The 20,410-nt window shown below is 48.1% G+C and overlaps 1 protein-coding gene across 3 annotated transcripts in view; it reads left to right on the forward strand.

The window, feature by feature from the left end:
• Positions 1-6,497: 6,497 nt before the first annotated feature.
• Positions 6,498-20,410, forward strand: part of ERF (ETS2 repressor factor) — a 39,767-nt gene continuing 25,854 nt past the window's right edge. For 2 of the 3 annotated variants that reach the window (XR_014528889.1, XM_083515543.1), the window contains exons 1-2: positions 6,500-6,840; positions 12,490-12,576. Coding sequence is in view for 2 of the 3 variants with exons in the window: in XM_083515543.1 (XP_083371669.1) it covers positions 6,795-6,840; positions 12,490-12,576 (133 nt within the window). In the remaining variant the exon portion in view is untranslated. Of the gene's footprint in view, positions 6,841-12,489; positions 12,577-20,410 lie in introns of all 3 variants that reach the window. The other variant, XM_083515545.1, reaches the window with a different exon arrangement.

The following is a 20,410-nucleotide window of genomic DNA, read 5'->3' on the forward strand; positions in this document are numbered from 1 at the left end:
AACAGACAAATGCCGGCGACGGTGTTGGGCTGACTGAAAACCCACATGTCCTCCAGCTGATTTCTGGAGCAGGACAGTTGAGGATCCTCAGCGACGTCGTCAATCTTCGTGAAACATCCAGTCCTTTTTGGGGGGAGCGGGGAACAACCTCTTAAACACCACAAGCGGAATTTCCAGACCGATAAAATGGTGGCATTCTCTTTAACCTTCTAGTACCCTTTCCTAGAAAAGCCTTGAAGAAGTGATAGTTCTTGGAAATGCTATGATGCTGTGGGAAGCGGGAGAGAAGGTTTTCCTGCATGGTGGTAGTGGCCTTCTGGGCAACTTTCCAGGGGCCTCATGCTAGAGGTGGGCACGGCCAGAGCCAAAAAGTGGGTGGTGCAATTAAAATGAGTTTAACTTTGCTCGGCAGGCTAGCTCCTACACAAACTCGCACACCCTTCTCCATCCAGGTACGTGTGAGGCATTATCGGAGTTCAAGGACGCAATATCCTGAATGGCAGCAGCTCTCCAGGGTCTTATAAAGACGTCTTTCTTAGTTGTGCCTGCCCAGGAATTGAACCTGGAACCTTCTGGACGCGAAGCAAGATGCTCTTCCTCTGAGCTGCAGCCACTTGGACATTGTAAAGAGGACAAAACTGCACATGATACTCCATATAGATATATAGCTCTATATATATGGAGATTGCCATATATGAGGAGTACCACTCAGGAAGCTTGGCCAAAAGAAAAGAGGCACATAAAATAACTCGGCAAGAAGACCCAAGCAGTGTTGCTTTTTGGTGCATTCGCTGGCTGCAACATGGCAGGGAAATTTGCTGGGATAATGATAGTGTGGGAGACCTGGTCTGTTTTCTCAGGTCCACCCCCTCCCCCCTTCACATTATCAGCACCAGAAGGCAGAAGGTTAACGTCCCATTCAGGCAGCACCGGCTGGGGAAAAGCTGTTCTGATGTACAGCAAATGTACAGTGGTACCTCGGGTTAAGAACTTAATTCGTTCCAGAGGTCAATTCTTAACCTGAAACTGTTCTTAGCCTGAGGTACCACTTTAGCTAATGGGGCCTCCCGCCACCGCCATGCGATTTCTGTTCTCATCCTGAAGCAATGTTCTTAACCCAAGGTACTATTTCTGGGTTAGCGGAGTCTGTAACCTGAAGCGTCTGTAATCCGAGGTACCACTGTATAGGATGGCTTTGCATCGAGGGAACAAACTGCTGCGTTTCTACCCCACCGTTTTTCTCCAAGGAGTGAAAAGCTGGCGTACAATGTTCTCCCCATCTTCATTTTAAACCGCCATCATCTGGCAGGCCCCAGGATGGCAAAGGCTGAGCTGCCTTAATGTGATGCCTACCCCAGGCCCTAAGGCAAAGTCTTTCCATTTCCCCCAGGCCTTTTAGACTTATCAGTTTTAGCAATTATTCATGTTTTATTAGCCCGTGTTTTTAATATGAACGGCTGTTCCCATACGATGGGGTTTCTGATCTGATTGCTGTCTTTATGCTATATAGGTTATTTTGTTGACGGTTGTTGTTTTTCCAGCGGGAAATTTTATTTATTGTGTTTGTCATATTGGATGTTGCATATTTGTTCTTAAACTGTAAATTGCCTAGAGGCATTTTTGCTGCTGCTTCTCCCCCCCCCCTTTTTTTTTTTTGCATAAGGCATAAATGAAATAATAACAGTATGTCAAAACTCAAGCAGTAAAGCTGAACCCACATGCACTGAAAATAGATGGTGCAGGTGGCTCTGTGGAATTCATTGTGCCTCTTTGGGGCTGTAGTCCTATACCCACGTACCTGGAAGTAAACTCCATTGAACTCAATGGGACTCATTCTGAGTGGATATGCAGAGCATTGCACTGCAAACCTCCAGTATAAGATCTGCACTGGAGGGGTAGGGAACCTGTGCAGTGGCGTAGCGTGGGGGGTGCAGGGGGGCCCGGCCGCACCGGGCGCAGCATCTGGGGGTTAGGGTTAGGGGGTGCAAATCCACGGGTTAGGGGGCGCAAATCCACGGGTTAGGGGGAACAAATTACTTGCCTTGCCCCGGGTGCTGACAACCCACGCTAGGCCACTGAACCTGTATCACTCCAGATGTTGGACTCCAACTCAACAGGGATGGTGGAAGTTGTAGTCCCACAACATCTGGAGGGCCAGAGGCTCCGCGCCCCTGCTCAGTGTCCTAAAATTAGATATTTAGAAAAAAAGAATTATCTGGGGGAAACCAGTCTCCCAGCACTCCACCCAGCTGCTGGATCCAGGATTTTGCTGGCCCTTGGGCACACAGCACTCTCAGGGGCCAACGCAGAACAAGCAGGATTTACAAGCTGAGAATTATCTTTGGCTGTTCATATGTGGTGGGAGTGTAAAGAAATTTTTCAAAAATTGGGAAATGATATATAATGAATTGAAGAAAATGTTTAAAATGACATTTGTAAAAAAAACCCAGAAGCATTTTTGTTAGGGACTGTAGGACGAGACCTGCCAAGGAAAATAAGGAACTTGTTTATGTATGCTACAACAGCGGCAAGAGTCTTGATAGCACAACGATGGAAGAATGAGGAAGCCCCGACAAAAGAACAGTGGCAAGAGAAATTGATGAACTATGCAGAACTGGCTAAACTGACATACAAACTGCGAGACAAGGACAACTGTGACTTTAAGGAGGAATGGGAACTTTACACAAATTACCGTATTTTTTGCACCATAACACTCACTTTTTTCCTCCTAGAAAGTAAGGGGAAATGTCTGTGCGTGTTATGGAGGGAATGCCTACGGGTGGCATGCCTACGGATTTTCCTCCTCTCAAAACTACGTGCGTGTTATGGTCGGGTGCGTGTTATAGAGCGAAAAATACGGTATTTAAAAACACAACAAAATGAACTGGACTCCTTGGCAGGTTTGGATAAACATACACAAATTTATTGTTGATAACATGATGGAAAGATATGTAAGGATATATTCAATTTTATAATATGCAGAGAAAATATGTGCAGCGAAACCAGGGAGAGGAGCTGAGGGAAGTCCATGGTGGGGAAGGAGGGGGAAAAATTATGTAGGTGATTATATGGTTTGATAATTTGTTATGTGGAAATTGAGCAATAATTTTTTTTTTAAAGAGACTTATCTTTGGCTGCATCTGATACTCTGTGCAAGGTGGAAACGGCAGCATTCTCAGTGCAATGGGCTCTGCTGCTCTTGAAGCTCCCACAAATGTCCAGTCATGCCACCCTCTGAAGCTAGCCTTGCAAGTTCCTCTAGCACTTTTCCTAAATAGAACTGTGTTGATGCTGTGAGGATATCCTTGGAATGGAGAACATAATCTCTATTTTAGAAGCTAGTCCCCACCCAGGGCAATAGAACATATTCTCCAGTTAGCTTTCCGTAAGCAGTCCAGTGACTTACAGACGCACACACACACACGGTGTAATATTTAATCTCAAACAACTCTCACAGTGGCCTGAATCAATGGGAACTGTTTCAGCTCTGGAGAGAGGATATGGATCTATCCATATTAGCCAAGGACTGATTTACATTTGACTTCCAGCTTGGCTGGAAAAGAGTGTCTCTGAGCATGTGAAAAGCCTCTTCCTCTTACCACCTTTATGCGACTGGGGTTAGGGACAGCACTTCCAGATAGACATGGTTCTCTGCACCACCTATTCAATACGTTAAATATTATGTGTTGCATCAGAATATTGGGCCACTGGGTTTTCTGCAACGCAGCTGCTGGTGTTTCAGATCTGATATGTAAACAACAGCGGGGGGGATCTGCTGGGAGCACTGTAGAGGTCCTCGATGAGTGGGAGGAAATTGTTGGATTCATTGGGTAGCCACAAGAAATGCAAAACTAGAAAAGAAATTTATTTTTACCCCTTTCTGTTGGTGTACAAACACGCAAGCTTTAGAGTTACAATCTTTAACTGAGTGGAATGAAAATATACCTGATTCTCAGCTATGTCAGAAGCACCAAAACAAATATTTGCCATTTGCGACTTAATCACATTTCTCCCCCAGTTTAAATGTTGGCAAGTAGGGTGCTGTAATTATCCAAGAAGCTGCGCTCTGTATTCTTGGGTTTCCATTTTGCCATGATAAATAGTTCTGTGGTGCTTAAAAGCTCATCCGCATCTGATCACACACATACACAAATTGTCCCAAGTTGCATGAGTGAAGGCTACTTTGCACACTGACAGGTTCCAGAGCTGAGATTTGACACAGAAAATAGGTTCAGGTGGCCTCTGACCCTACAAAACCCTTCAGCTAGTGGACAGACACAGAGGCCCTTAAGCGCACTTTGAAGCCCTTAGGTTTCAAAATTGGAACCAGGTGGCCTCTAAAACGATGGGCACCTCTCTTTTTTAAGAAAGAAAAGAAACAGAAACAACAAAAGCTCCCTTTAGTTTTGGAACATAAAGAAATACGTGAAGAGCCTCTGACATATGCAGGCCACCTTTAACGTAACTACTGCTAATCTCAGCAGTTTGGCCTTCTCCCAGCGGAGGGGAGACAAATTGATGTTTCCTGGCACCCAGGCTGCTGATAACTACTGGTTTTCTGTTTTCTTTTTAATTGCATTACAGTTAGATACGCTTCTATGTCTAACCATAACACTTTTGTTTTGAGAGTAATATATACTTAGAGGAAACTCCTTCAGCAATAAAACGGCTAGCACATTTGCAAAGCTAAACAGGATCTGGTTATGGTTCCAAACTGGATAGGGGACTGTGTGTTGAGATCCCTGCATTGCAGGAGATTCGACTAGCTGACCCTTGGGATCCGCTCCAACTCTACAATTCCAGGGTCCCCTGCCCACCTGTATTTCACTGATCTGGGCACAAGAGAGCCAGTGGGCAGCCTCTTTCTGAAGCCCAACAATTCCACCGGCTCTTTGTATCAGGAGTGAATGAATCGACTAACTGATTATTTGATTTCTATACCGCTTAATAGGTTGAAGATATATCTGAATCACACTGAGTGCTGTGGAAGCTGGTGTGTGTGTGTGTGTGTGTGTGTGTGTGTGTGTGTGTGTCATAGGAGCAAATTCCTAGGGGCTAAGGACCCTTCCGACCCCCTAATAAAATATGTGAAGCCCCTCCCCCCAAGTTGATGGGCATTGCCATTCAGATGGTGTGCTTGCGCCATGACCAATTATGCGGGGCGGAGCTTGCATTCCCTCCAACATTCCTCCGACGAAAATCAGGGCATCCTAAGGAAAAGCGGCACATTCCGGGATCAAATCAGAAATGTCTGTAAATCTGGGACTGTCCCTGGATAATTTGGAGAGTCTGAACTTGCCTGCTCCCCCTCCCCGCAAATATTTTATTCAAGGTGGCACTCCTGATCAGTGCCGGATTTACGTATAAGCTAAAGAAGCTATAGCTTAGGGCCGCACTGTCTTGGGGGCCCCAAAAAAATTTAAAGGGGAAAAAGTGGATGTACATTTCCAAAATATCAGATAAAAAACAAATAAAATAAAACCTACATACGGCAACAGTGTTTTGTGTTATGTAGGCTCCTATGATGTAAGCAGGCCTGCTAGCCTGCTCCCTAAAATACAACTGGTTTGCTCATTTCTATATATAAGGGGCCTACATTCTGCGTGGACTTTGCATTCTGCATGGACTTTTCAACAATTACTTTGATCAAATACATATTTTGTTATGTGCAAATGGCTTTAGATACCTATTAGTTCCATAAATTACCACTTGCAATATATTCAACACAAGAAACAGCGACAATTTGTTGTTGACAAAGGACAGCTGGACATATAAAGGGCCCCATTACCTTCAGTAGCTTAGGGCCTCACCAAATCTAGAAGAAGAAGAAGAGTTTGGGTTTGATATCCCACTTTATCATTACCCTAAGGAGTCTCAAAGCGGCCTACATTCTCCTTTCCCTTCCTCTCCCACAACAAACACTCTATGAGTGGGGCTGAGAGACTTCAGAGAAGTGTGACTGGCCCAAGGTCACCCAGCAGCTGCATGTGGAGGAGCGGAGACTCGAACCCGGTTCCCCAGATTAGGAGACTACCGCTCTTAACCACTACACCACACTGGCTCTAAACCAGGCCCTGCTCCTGATGCGTGGTGAGAAGCAGAAAAAAGCTGATGGAGGAAGAGGAGAAAGAGGCAAGCCAGAACGGAGACTCACACAGAGACGCAGCGGGAGCTGCCTTGTCGCCGCCTCGTATCCGGGCGCCTCGTCCTTAGCGCCCCCTGCCGGCCGCGCCGGGCCGCCGCCGCCGGCAGGAGGCGCTGCGCGGCCGAGGGCGCCAGCGAGGCGGAACCCACGCCTCTTACGGGCGGCGGCGGCGCTGAGGAAGCGGCAACAAAGGGAGCCTCGCCGTGCGTGCGAAGGGCCGTGCGGGCCTGTGCTTGTGTCTGCCGCGCTTCTCGCTCCGAGCGGGCAGGCAGGCCGGGCAGGGCAGGGCCGGAGCTGGCTGCCAGCTGGCAGGCGCCCCGGGCCAGGGAGGCGGCGGCGGCGGCGGCGCTGCTTTCGCTGCAGCTGTTTTTAGTGCCCTGCTGCTAATTCCGCCGCAGGAACAAACTTTTCCTCTCGCCTCGCGCTGCTATTTCGGCGATGGAGGAGTCACAAGGCGCCGGGCGTCCCCTTCTAGAGTTTAATCCCGCTTTACTCCTTCTTTTCCTCCTTCCCTCCTTCCTCAGGCGGCCGACCCCGCCCTGCGGCTAAATATACCCGCTTCGCTCGCTCTTTCCCTCCGGCCGGCTCCCCGGAGTTGACTTTCCCAGCTGGCCGGGGGCAAAAAGGGAGGGGACGACTTAGCCCGTCTATGGGGCAGCCCCACACAAAGAAAGCCCTCTCTTCCTCTTTGCTCTGTAAGTCTCTTTTTCTCTCTCTCTCTTCTCCTCCCCACCCTCAGCTCTGTCTTCTTATTTTTTTGGGAGGGGGGAGTGTTGCATGTGGGGCAGAACACTTTGCATAATCGGTCCAGACGTTGCATGCCTCTGATTCTTGGACCCAACACCAAATGGGGTGATCACAAACTCCCCAATTATTATGATTTTTTTTTTGGGGGGGACACCAAGGAAGATGTAGAAGAACAGTCTTGAATACAGTACAGGTAGAAGTGGATGGGTGGGTGGGTAGGTAGGGGAGAGTCTTTGTTTTTGAACCCCCCCCCCTTGAAAAAAGGCTTAAACCTAAGGACATTTATAAATGAAATGCTATGATTGATTCTAAATGGTGCTCAGAAGGTCTTTGAAAACAACAACCACCGAATCCTAAAATGTGTTGCATCATTGTGAAAGCAGAAGAGTGACTTTAAAAAACCCCCAGAAACTTATAACTGATAGAAGTTGATATTACAAATTTGGGGTGTGTGCTTTAAACTGTATTGGAAAGAGCAGGTCTTCTCGAAAGGCTCAAGGCCCCAGCGTGGAAATTTTTGCCTTTTAAATATTAACTTTTGCCTATCAGGGGCTACAGTTCTCAAAGTTCTTCTCCCTCCCTCCCTCTTTCCCCGTGGGATACAGTTCAGCTGCATCAAAAACTTTGGTCCATGTGTGGATGTTGGAATCACAAGGGAGACATTTTAAACCCAGATTGCCGGTTGGTCGGTTGTTGTGAATATTGCTTTAACAGCATGCGTAGGGAACCGGTTTCAGTGTAAAAAAACCCCAAAACCTGACTGAAACCTCATCTGCAGTAGACTTGTGGAAGATGAAGGTTTTAAAACAGAGAGGCATGTAAGCATCACTTCTGACAGGGCCTTTTAATGAAAGCCTGAATTCCTGGGTTCCGTATTTTAGCCGAGCCAAAAAAGAAGGCTTGTTTATTTTGAATTCATCTAGATTTATTTCTCACTGTAGCATATTAGAGGGACTCCGTGAGTTACAATATATATATAATCCTATGCGTCTGATAAAACTGTGTGAGGTATGCAAGGTTGAGTAACTGAAGGCCACCCAGTGAGCTGTGTGAACGGAGTACATATTTGAAACAAACTCTTCCATTGACCTCTGTGACTTACTTCTGAGTAGACCTGCATAGGGAGGTCAGAATGCAATTCTCCCACAGCAGAAAGGGGCACCCCTTATTCCCATCTCCCTTAAGGCAAGAGGGTGTTGTTAGGAACAAACCGGCGTGCATTCATCATCCCTGTTCACTGTGTCTGCCTCAGTTTCCCCACCCGTGCTGGCTTGGACACCCCCAATTTGCTAAGACTCTGGATGTCGTCAAAATTTGTTAGTGTGTGTACTGTTTATATTTCTGAGATGCCCGGAGGTGTTTTCATGTGTAGAGGAAAGCAGATTTGAGAGTTTGCCTCTAAACAAGGGAGCTAAACAATTGGGCTGGATATTAATTACTACTGGATATCGGTGATTTGTTAATTGCCTTCCAAACAACTACCTCAGGATGATTTAACACACAAGATTAAAAGCAGCAATACAGTTAAAACAGGACTAAAACCCTAACAAAGTAGATGCATTTTAAATGATATACCTAGGGAACTCTAATATCATGACGTTGATTGTAAGGCCTCGGGACAGAGACCTGTCCTATTGCATGCTATAAACTGCCATGCACTGGTGGTGCTATATAATAATGATGATGTCACAATGAAGTGGGTCTTAATTTATGCCGGGACTGAGCCCCAGAGCATGCTAAATATCCAGAATCTACCCTGTAACATGACAAGTGTGTTTCTGAGCATATCTCGCCTGCCTTTCCCTCACTACCAAGTAACCCCGGGCAACCCACACACATGTCGGATTAGGGAACGGGCTCCGTGGGTTAGCGGGGCACGTCTTCTGGACAGGCTTAAAGCCGAGCGGGTCAAAATTTCTGCCTTCGAAATTAACCTCAGCCTAGCAGGGGCTACAATTGCAAAAGCTTTTGGGGTGGGGTGGGGTGAAGTGGGGAGGCTGGCTCCCTTTCCCCTCCCAACAGCGGGGCGAGGGTCCCACTCCGTTATTTCCCTGGGAGTTTAAATGAAAAGGATGCGGTCTGCGCCGTGGAGCCTTTTGCTCCAGAGTAATGGAGGGATCCGGTTGCTCGATTTGTCCGTCTGGCAGGAGGGACGGGCCCTGCGAGGAAGGAGTGTAAATTAGGAAGACTGGCGTAAGGGAGGCAGGAGGGTGCCGGCCTGCACAGCCGTGTAATACGCCAGCCCGGCCACAAACTTCCCACCCGATAATTATAGAGGGAATAATGCTGTATTATTTATAACGCTGGCTATTTATAGCCGGGCCCCAGAAAATGTGGCACCAGACCTCTCGGCTGCTGCCTGCTCCCTGGGCTTGTGACCCTCCGCACCCTCCCCACCCTCTTTGCCTTGCGCCCTCCCTTCACCCAGAGGGAGTCCCAAGGACAGCGCAGGGCAAAGGGTGGCGGGGGGGGGGCCGGGTAGAAATTGCATCTGCAAAGGGGTCTTTTCTGGGAGGTGCAATAGGAGACTGAAAAAGAAAGAAAGTAAAAAAGGAATTGGGAGGTCAGGATTTGTGCGGTGGGGGGCAGGGAGCGGGTGGATGCAAGGGCTATTCAGCCCGCCCCCCTCGCCCCATCTCCAGCCCCCCCTCCGCCGTGGGTCCTTGTATAGCCTCTCCCCACCCCCACCCCCCTGTCATTCCATTCCCCCAAGCTGTCAGTTTTCATGCCTGGGGAGATTGTTCCCATATTTTGGCCTGGTTCCCCAGTAGCCTGGTCGCCAGGGGTCAGCGGCAGGGGTCAAGACCGGAAAATTCCCACATGTCTCTTTAAACAGGTGTCAGGCCTCAAGCTCCTCGGGTTAACCCCTTGTATTCCGGGCCCTAGTGGGAACTGTCCTTCTACTGGTTTTTGCATTTGTGTTCCACACCCGATGGAAAGTACTGGTAGCCGGCACGTCTTTTCCTTCGTGGTCTTCATTATTTGGTTCTGGTTGTTAACTGCCCTTCACCCTAAATGCCAGTTACGTCCAGGGAAGATAATGCAATAGATTGGATCGAAAATGACCCCACCCCAAAATGCCATGCAGCGCATATCGGCTGGACAATAGGCCAATAACATTCAATAATAAGAGGCCAGCCCTCATTGACCGCTTAAAGCTTGGCAAGGATGGTGCCCAACACACCTCTATAGGGAGGGCGTCCCACACTGTTGGGAGCCAACAGTGAGAAGGTCTGATTTAAAACTGCAAGGCCACTTTACTCTTGGACCCTGAATCTTGGATCCTGAATTAAGGGACGCGGGTGGCGCTGTGGGTTAAACCACAGAGTCTAGGACTTGCCGATGAGAAGGTCGGCGGTTCAAATCCCCGCGACGGCGTGAGCTCCCGTTGCTCAGTCCCTGCTCCTGCCAACCTAGCAGTTCGGAAGCACGTCAAAGTGCAAGTAGATAAATAGGTACCGCTCTGGCGGGAAGGTAAACGGCATTTCCGTGCACGGCTCTGGCTTGCCAGAAGCGGCTTAGTCATGCTGGCCACATGACCCGGAAGCTGTACGCTGGCTCCCTTGGCCAATAAAACGAGTTAAGCGCCGCAACCCCAGAGTCGGCCATGACTGGACCTAATGGTCAGGGGTCCCTTTACCTTTTAAGAGCACGTAGGAATAAAAAGCAACTTGCCCTCTAAAGAGCGCAACACCACCACCCAATCCATGTGGTTTAGTGGTTAGAGTGTTGGACTAGGACCTGAGAAACCAGGGTTCGAATCCTGAGTGAAGCTCGCTGAGCGACCTTGAGCCAGTCACAGTTTCTCGGCCTAACGTACCTCACAGGGTTGTTGTAAAAAGAGAACCACATGACCCTGAGCTCCTTGGAGGAAAGGCGGGATAAAAATGTGATAAATAAATAAATCTGCGTGACTTGCAGAGTACGTCTCCTTCTGAAGGCAGGGAATCTTTGTAGTCTTGGTTTGGGGAAGCTGCGGCCCTCCAGAGGTTGGGCTACAAAATTCCCATCGTCGCTAACCATTGGCAATGCTGGCCACAGCTGGTGGAAGTCCAGAAACATCTGGAGGCTCCCCACTCACCCCTGTCCTTTCCAGATATGGGGCAGGATTATCTGGCAAGTGACTCATCCAGAAACAGACACCCTTCTCTCTTAATGAGTTACTTTGGGCTCCCCAAAACTTTTCATTATTAAGTTCATCCCACCCACTGTGGACGCATTAGTGTGGAAATGTTTGCTCCGTATGCACCCACTCGGAAGTTGATTTTCTAAAAAAGGGGGGGGGGCTTGCAGAGTTTTACTGGAAGAAGTGCCTCTGAGCAATATCGTGCCATACGCAGGCTGTCTTCTCCGACGCTTCCGACATAGATTGAGACAGCTTCCTTTCTGCTGGTAATATCCCTCAGCTGCTTTGCATTTCATTCCTATTTAAGAATCATGCATTCCTACACAGAGCCTTTCAAAGTGCTGTGAATGCACAGGCTCAGCAATCATTACAACAGCCTTGTCATGTAGGCTATGGCTACCCCTCTGCAAACCATTATTGTCCATATAATAATATGGGTGGGAGGCGGGGAATATGCATAAGACCACCTACTGAGTTTCTGGTAGACATGAAATTTTAACTTGGAACTTCTGGGCTCACACATTAAACCCTTGTCAAGTGTTTAGAAGTGGCACCGGGCTGCAAACTCACACAACCTTTTGGGACCCCAAAACTCCACCTTCTGAGTCCTCTCTTTCCCCTCTACCGATGTGACATTCTGGTGTTTTCTGTTGTAGTTAATGCAGGAAAAGTTAACATTAATTTGATGTTACTGTAGGCGAGGGCTGGGTTCGAATCCCCACTCCGCAATGAAGCTCGCTGGGCGACCTTTGGGCCCATCGCAATCTCTGAACTTTATCAACTTCACAGGGTTGTTGTCAGGATAAAACGGGGAGTGTGGGGACCCATGTACACTACTCTGAGCTCCCAGGAGGAAGGGCAGATCTCATAATAAAACAAAAACAAAAACCTGTTGCCTGCAAATTTTCAAACTACAACTAACATCAGCTTCCGCCTGCATTGCCCAGGGGATTTTGGGAGCTGTAACATAGCAGCAACTACCAAGGCTGTTAAAGGCTACTAGCTGTAATCACTGATCCTGATGTAGATACTTCTTCCTTCCTTGTTCCTGAGGTTGATCTTTACTCACCCCTTCTTCCCTGGCAGGGGTGAGCAAACGCCATTTTGTGGTTCCCCTAAGGTGCCCAAATGTCTTGGGCTGGCCGTGGTATAAGCCATATATTCAAAGCAACCTCAGCCCAAAGAATCCTGGGAACTGTAGTTTGATAAATGTGCTGAGAATGGTAGGTATGTTGGGAGTAAACTACAGTTTCCAGGATGGTCCGTAATGTGCTTTAAATGCATGGCATGTACACAGCCAGTCTTTGGTCCGTTAATTTTCGTTTGGGCTTGGAACAGGGAGGTGTCCTTTTTGGTCCTCAACATCTTTAAGCCAGATTCTTTTGGCAGAGATTCTACCCCCACACCAAAACACACACACACACACACACTTTTTGTGCTGGTATCCTAACCCTCTGCTCTGTTGGCACAGCCATCCTCTCGCCAAAGTCGAATGTATTGCAGATGTCGATCTCCAGCGAGCAAACAAGATGGCGCTGCGGACTGGAGGCAAGGTACGGTAAGCCCCACAACCCTTCTTTCTCCCTCTCATTCTCATGCCCGCCTACTAGGCTCCACTTCCTCTCACCCCCATAGAATCATGGGAACTGTAGTTTCCCCCTCACACAGTAACATTTCCAAGCTGTCTCAGAAACTACAGTTCCCAGGATTCTTTTCTCTTTTCTTTAAATGTATGAGATATACAGTGTGTGTGTGTGTGTGTGTGTGTGTTCCAGGCCACCTCAGGTGTTTCGAACACCATAATTAATAAAGTTAGGGATAATTTGGGCCTGTTCCCCTGGCCACAAAGTCCTCCCTCGCTTCCACCCATAGTTACGGCACTTCTAATTTTAGTCGTGGCTGTCTCAGAAGAGTCCATTTCTAGGGATTTTCCAGGCCTCACTTTCTCATAGCCCTAAGATGTAGGGGTTGCGGGGGGGGGGGAATACAGATGGAAGGCACCCCCTTTGGAAAATTCACGTGGGTCAAAAGCGTGTGTTCCCCCAGCCAATTTTGGAGTCTTCCCCCTTAGCGACGAATGACAGGGGCGCATCTCCCCCTAGATAAGAGGGGAGTGGGCCCCATCTTTCTCTCTCTGAGTGTTCAGCTGTTGCATCAGACAGGCAGATATAGATATATAGACACACACACACATGGACACGCAAGGCGGGTTCTGCGCTGAGCAAAAGCCACTTGTGTCTAAATGAGGCAATCAAAAACAAACACCTTTATAATTACCCCCTTGGGCAACGGCAGGCAGCCCAGAGACCTGGAGAAGAGAGGGGCGTCCCCACGGGAGATTTCAGTTGTGTGAGGCATTGGTGTCTGCGCACACGCAACATATACACAAGCTTAGTGCACCAAGGAGAGGATTATATTTTGATCTGGGAGAGCAGAGTTCTAATCCCACTTTTGCTACGGCAGTTCACGGGGCAGCCTTGGAGCCGGTCGTAATCTCGCAGCGGCACCTCCCCGGCAGATTAATAGCTCAAGGCTCTGGAGAGCCGAAAGAGAGAAGTATTTCATATACAACGTGCAATTAACTTGCGGAATTCACCGCCACTGGATATATTTATGGCCGCTAGCTAAGAGGGCTTAAAAGAAGAAGCAAGCAAGCATATTTGCGGAGGATAACCAGTCTTCCAGCACCTGTTAGCCAGGAGAGCTAGATGAAAACTCCTACATTGCAGGGGGTTGGACTAGATGACCTTTGGAGATACCTTGCAACTCTCGTGATTCTGTGAACCAGAGGGCAATATGCCTGTGTGAATACAAGACGCTGAGGGCAATCAGCTTGGAAGGGATGTTGCCTTTGCACTCTTCTTGGAAGCTTCCTGTTAGAAACAAGACACTGGTTTTAATGTTGAGATCCTTTAATTTGAGGATGGAGAACCTATGGTCCTCCAGATGTTGTTGGAATTATGGGAGTTGGAGTCCAGGCAGCCAGGAATTATGGGAGTTGGAGTCCATCAGCACCTGGAGGCCACAGGTTCTCCACCTCTACTTTAACTAGTAATGCCTAGAGTTGAACATTGCCCGTAAGAACAAGCCTAACTGTAAACTATTATCTTGATAGCCCTTAGAGGACATAACTAGCTTAGGTTCATTGATTTCAGTAGAACTTAATTGGCTAAGACCTTTATTGTTACATATGAACCATGCCCAGCAACTTAACTATGGTTTGTTTCCCATTAACAAAGAATGATCTGAATCTATTTGGCTTATGAAACTTGGTTTCCTGGTGTCATGTGTGAATTCAGCACCCTTCCTTGATTTTTTTATTTTTATTATTTTACTGACCCCATCCTGGATGGTCACCAAACTGCAAAGTCTTGAGGCGAGAGCAGCTGGAAAACAAACTGAGCTTTGGGGAAACAAACCATAGCTTGTTTGATTGCCTAAGGGTGGGAATCTACCAGAAGATAACTTCAAAGGCTCTTGGCAGCATAAAATGTAGTCGGATGACATACACTGGGATAAAACAAATTTGCTCCAGGATAAATGTAGCAGCAGCAATTCTATCCCGTAGGCTAGCAAGAAGGCCAGCTTTTCTTTGCTTTCTCCACAAACATCCTAATGCTGTTTTGGTTTATCCACTCTCAAACTATTGACCATGTGCACCCATAAATGCATTTAGATGTATTCAGATTTATTTATTTTTTAAACAGTTGTCATGGCTTAAAATGGCCGCTAAAATAAACACTGGAGGCTACAACCTGAAACAGTCAGGCAGGTTAGGAACCTGTTAGATTGCAATCTTAAACCCATCATCCAAACCCCTTGTTTAAACAGAAGCAGGCAGGCATGCTCAGAGACCTGGGGAGACAGGGCATGCAGTTCAGCATCATTCCCTGTGAATTGTGCCCTCGGAGGTAGGATCCTGACAGAATTAGAGCCCAAAAGGGGCTGCTGGAAATCAAGAGGGCGTGCTTAGGTAAATCCCAATTTATGTAGAAGCAAGGGAATCACAAAATGTTGAGTGTCAGTCGGAAAGGGAAAACAAAAAACCGGGCAGGGGGAGTGAACTGCTTGAGCCCTTGACAGCTTCTTGACATAGGACATGGTTGACTGGAACCCTGAACAGGAGCAATATTAGGTGTTAGGGTATAATGGAGGAGTAGGGGAACCTTTGCTGCCCCCCTCTCCTGTTGTTGCTAAACTCCCATCATCTTTGGTCATTGGCTATGCTTGCTGAGGCAGATGGGAGTTGTGGTTCAGCAGCGTCTTGAGGGCCAGAAGTGCCCCACACTTGGGCTGCTGCAACATTTTATTGCAGATCTCACTTGTTATATATTCCACTTTATCGTGCATAGATGATACAGGTCTCTCCCGTGCATGCTTTGGGCACAAATGGACGCAAGGACCGACTTGCTGAATCTCAGGAAGCCCCATCTAGCCCCTCCTCTTTCCAGTAACGATCAGGTATTGATGCCTTTGGAAGCTCACCAGTAGATCACAAAAGCAATGGCTTGCCAATTCTCCTGGGGTGTGTTGCAACAACAGCAATATAATATTACCCGACGACAAATAATAAAGACTTGACAGAAAGATGCTGAAACCGTTAGCTAGATCAGCAGCAGAGCTGGAAAAAAGTTGCTCCCAGTTTTTTTGGAGCCGATTCTCAGTTTTTAGGAAGGAGCACGAACCTGGGGGGGGGGGGAACCCTCCCCTCTTGGGGCACCTGGGTGAGCAGACAAAGCATTCACCCAAGCCCTGCTTTTCTGTTGAGACAATGCTGAGGTTTAAAAGATGGCTTTGAAACAGATTATCCAAGTAGTGGATAACAGCTTTCAGAGAATGAGAGAGGGCTGTTGTCAAATAAGATTGCCCTGAATTTTTGGATTAAACTCTATGTGTTAAACCGGCGGCTTTTAAAACTTTCCGCTCTCGAGGAACCCTTTCCGAGTTCACATTCTGCCCTGTGCCCTGTGAACGCCTGCTGTAGAAGCCCTGCATGGTGCAAAGGATTCTGGGGGCTTGTTCTAAGGCATCTTATGCTAGGTAAACTCTTGAGAGCATCCTAGACCTTTTAATATAGGCACAGGGTCCCCCCACAATTGTGTAATATAATAATTTATCATAATAATAATTTATTATTTCTACCCCGCCCATCTGGCTGAGTTTCTCCAGCCACTCTGGGCAGCTCCCAATCGAGTGTTAGAAACAATACAGCATTAAATATTAAAAACTTCCCTAAACAGGGCTGCCTTCAGATGGCTTTTAAAAATAAGCTAGCTGCTTATTTCCTTCACATTTGAAGGGAGGGCGTTCCACAGAGCGGGCACCACTACTGAGAAGGCCCTGTCTGGTTCCCTGTAACCTCACTTCTTGCAATGAGGGAACCGCCAGAAGGGCCTCGGCGCTGGACTTCAGTGTCCGGGCAGAATGATGGGGGTGGAGACGCTCCTTCAGGTATACTGGGCCGAGGCCGTTTAGGGCTTTAAAGGTCAGCACCAACACTCTGAATTGTGCTTGGAAACATACTGGAAGCCAATGCAGATCTCTCAGGACCGGTGTTATGTGGTCCTGGCGGCTGCTCCTAGTCACCAGTCTAGCTGCCGCATTTTGGATTACAGTGGTACCTTGGTTTAAGTACTTAATTTGTTCCGGAGGTCTGTTCTTAACCTGAAACTGTTCTTAACCTGAAGCACCACTTTAGCTAATGTGGCCTCCCACTGCCGCCGGAGCACGATTTCTGTTCTCATCCTGAAGCAAAGTTCTTAACCTGAAGCACTATTTCTGGGTTAGCGGAGTCTGTAACCTGAGGCGTATGTAACCTGAGGTACCACTGTAATTGCAGTTTCCGGGTCACCTTCAAAGGTAGCCCCATGTAGAGCGCATTGCAGTAGTCCAAGCGGAAGATAACTAGAGCTTGCACCACTCTGGCGAGACAGTCCGTGGGCAGGTAGGGTCTCAGCCTGTGTACCAGGTGTATGCTGAAGGACCGGTGGGCAAGCAATATTTCTCTGAAATCTGCCCTCTTTTATTCATCTTCCTGCTGGAGAAAATCACCTTCCACAGGCTACCCAGGGTCCCCAGATCTAGCTGGCATGGCAAATCTAAACCTCGTGTGGTATTGGAATTCACTGCCCCAAGACGTGGTGGTGATGATAGCCACACATTTGGACGGCTTTAAAAGTGCATCAGGGGGAACTCACAGCAGAGAGTGCTTTGTAACTAGCCACCAACCATCACGATGGCAGCATGGAACCTCCAAGGGGCAGAATCCGTATGCCTCGGAATTCAATTTGCAGGGAGGCAACAGCAGAGGGGGCTGCGGCGTTCATTACTTGCTTGTAAAGCTTCCCAGAGGCAGGGGGCTGGCTCCTGAGGGGAGATGAACTTTGGCTCGGATCTGGCAGGGCTCTCCTGGTGTTCCCACATTTTAGAATCATAGAATTGTAGAGTTGGAAGGGACCACCAGGGTCCCGTAGTCCAGCCCCCTGCAATTCAAGAATCTCTTGCCCAACGTAGGGCTTGAACCCACAACCCTGAGATTAAGAGTCTCATGATCTACCACAGGGGTCGGCAAGGTTTATCTTGCCTGGGCTGGATCGGTGCCGCGGAGATCCCTCTGTGGGCTGGATCACACCTGCCCGTGATTTTTGGCATCTGCGTCTGCGCAGACGTGATTTCTCGCGCTGCAGAAGCGAGTCCCCGCGCCGCGCTGCACCAGTTTAGTGCAGCGCAAGAGCAGGCGCCGTGGTTCGGGGGCCGTCAGACGACCTCCACGGGCCGCTTCCGGCCCATGGGTTTTAGGTTGGTGACCCCTGCTCTAGCAATTCTGGGTTTCCCACCAGCACCAGCAACAGGAGGGGGGGGGCTTCCCAGAGTGTCTTGAAACCATCAGTCCCTGAAACCAGGCTTACAAAAGACATGACACAAAAGGAAAAGCTTTTGGGAGGGAGGAGGGAAAAAAGCAAACCCAGGCTCTAGTTCTTAGTTGTAAGGTGTTATTTCTTCTGGCAGGGAAAGAAGCAGCTCCCTGCACTGCTCCTTTTCTGGTCAACAGATGGGGCCAAGCTAGTCTCTTCCTTGCCATGATATTTTTCCCAGCAAGCAGGGAGAGCAGCCAATAGATTGCAATGAAATCCCACCCCTTTCTAGTTTGGTGGGCAGGATCCAAGTTTCAATACATTGTCTGGCAACATGCAGTGTCTGACTGAAAGGAGGTCGACACTGTGTTGCTATCAGATGTTCATCTATTTGTTGAATTTGTGCCCAGCTCTTGCTCCTGCAGAGGGGTGTATTGTCATTCTACAACAGACATGCCGGGTGTGTCCAGTATTCAGTATTGGCTCCAGGATTTTGGAAGAAGCAGGACATGCAGCCCGGTAATTATTTGTGTGCTGGCTGCACCCTTGGTCATTCTTGAGGACCCAGCAAATGGACCCCAGTCTCTTCCTGGTTCTTCTTCCTAAGATACCTTGCTCAAAAACTTTCTTTTCCTGTCCCTTCACACACACACACACACACACACACACACACACACACACACACACACCATCACCTTTGCAACATCTGTCTTCCCAGGCAGGCCCAAGGATTCTTCTAGGATGGCCCATTAGGTCATCTTAATAGATTTGCTCTTCCTTAGGCTAGCCAGGCTGTTTTGCATAAGCCAGCCCAGGGATTCCCTTTCTGGCACAGTCCTGCAGCTTGTATTTTCATCCATATCCCAGTTAATCAAAATACTACTTTGACCACCTCATGAGAAGAGACGACTCCCTGGAAAAGACCCTGATGCTGGGAAAGATGGAGGGCACAAGGAGAAGGGGGTGACAGTGGACGAGATGGTTGGACAGTGTTCTCGAAGCTACCAGCATGAGTCTGACCAAACTGCGGGAGGCAGTGGAAGGCAGGAGTGCCTGGCGTGCTCTGGTCCATGGGGTCACAAAGAGTCAGACATGACTAAACGACTAAACAACAACTACCATTTATTAATTTCTAGGGATTTTTTTGGGGGGGAGGGAATCCCCTCAAATCTATAACAATATGGTTCCAAAAAGTGCTTTCCTATCCAAACAGCTTACAGGGCCAGGGACTCACCTGTCTGCTAATGGATGGATCTGTCCTGTTCCCAAACAACATGCACTGGAAAACAGTTCCTTACGACCAATCCTGTAGCACAGCCTCATTTACGTCTTGTTTTGCAGATGACTTTTTCAAACCGGATATTTATATAAAAAAGCAAGTCCTTAGAAGTCCATGGCCTGCCCATCAACACAGCCAGATCTTGAGAAAGTTCGTACAGTGGCACCTCGGGTTACAGACGCTTCAGGTTACAGACTCCGCAAACCCAGAAATAGTACCTCGGGTTAAGAACTTTGCTTCAGGATGAGAACAGAAATTGCGCAGTGGTGGCGCGGTGGCAGCAGGAGGCCCCATTAGCTAAAGTGGTACCTCAGGTTAAGAACAGTTTCAGGTTAAGAATGGACCTCATGGTATATGGTGTAAGGAGGTCTGTGTTCTCGACCATTTGCTCCTAATTTATAGCCTTAATAACAGCACAATCCTGCGTGTGTTTACTTAGGAACAAGCCCCACTGTGCCCAATGGGGTTTGCTTCCTGGGCTGCTTAGGATTGCAGCCTGAAACTTTCAAAGACTCCTGCTGCCTTGCCTTCCTACTCTCAGGGATAGAAGAAGACCTCAATATATTCCTTGCTGATATTCCTATCATCTGGCTTTTCAGAGCTTTTTTGCATAACCTTTCTCTCTGTCCAGTGCGCCTTCCTCCCCACCCCTCTGCAAGCCAACACCCTGTGGGCCCCTCTGAGACTTCGCTGCTTGCGAGGGAAAACCCTCCTCTTTACAATATTGCATGCCATTACTATTTACTCTTGGGAGGGTGGGGCTGCGGCGGGGGGGGGGGACCCTTAAGTTAAGATGCCATTAAATTAAAGACCCTTTGGCGATGAGCTTTCAAGAAGGCTTCAGAGGTTTTTCCAGGTGTTGCACGCAACAGGATTAAAATAAATAAATATTGAAATTTTAACTCTTGACACCTTAAAGGCCCAAGAGATTGCTCTTCTCTCTCTTTCCCCACCTCTCTCTCTGTTTTCTTTCTTTCTTTTTTAAGTGGAACCTGAGAACCTCAGAATGCTGAATTCTGCAGCCTTTGTACTGAATCAATGCAGCCTTGCTAAACATCTCTTTGGGGCTTACCATTCCCCTGCCTCCTTAGAGCTGGAAGCAGGGGCATAGCACATCTCCCCGGCCTGTATCCTCTCTCGCTTGGACCTGCACATCTTCCCATAGTACTCTTCCCCAGTGTGAATGCCCCTTTCACCACATACTGTAATTTTCGCTCTATAAGACACACTTTTCCCCTCCTAAAAAGTAAGGGGAAATG

Source organism: Podarcis liolepis (genome assembly GCF_965112155.1).
Source record: "Podarcis liolepis genome assembly, chromosome: 7".
In the NCBI taxonomy this organism is placed as follows: Eukaryota; Metazoa; Chordata; class Lepidosauria; order Squamata; family Lacertidae; genus Podarcis; species Podarcis liolepis.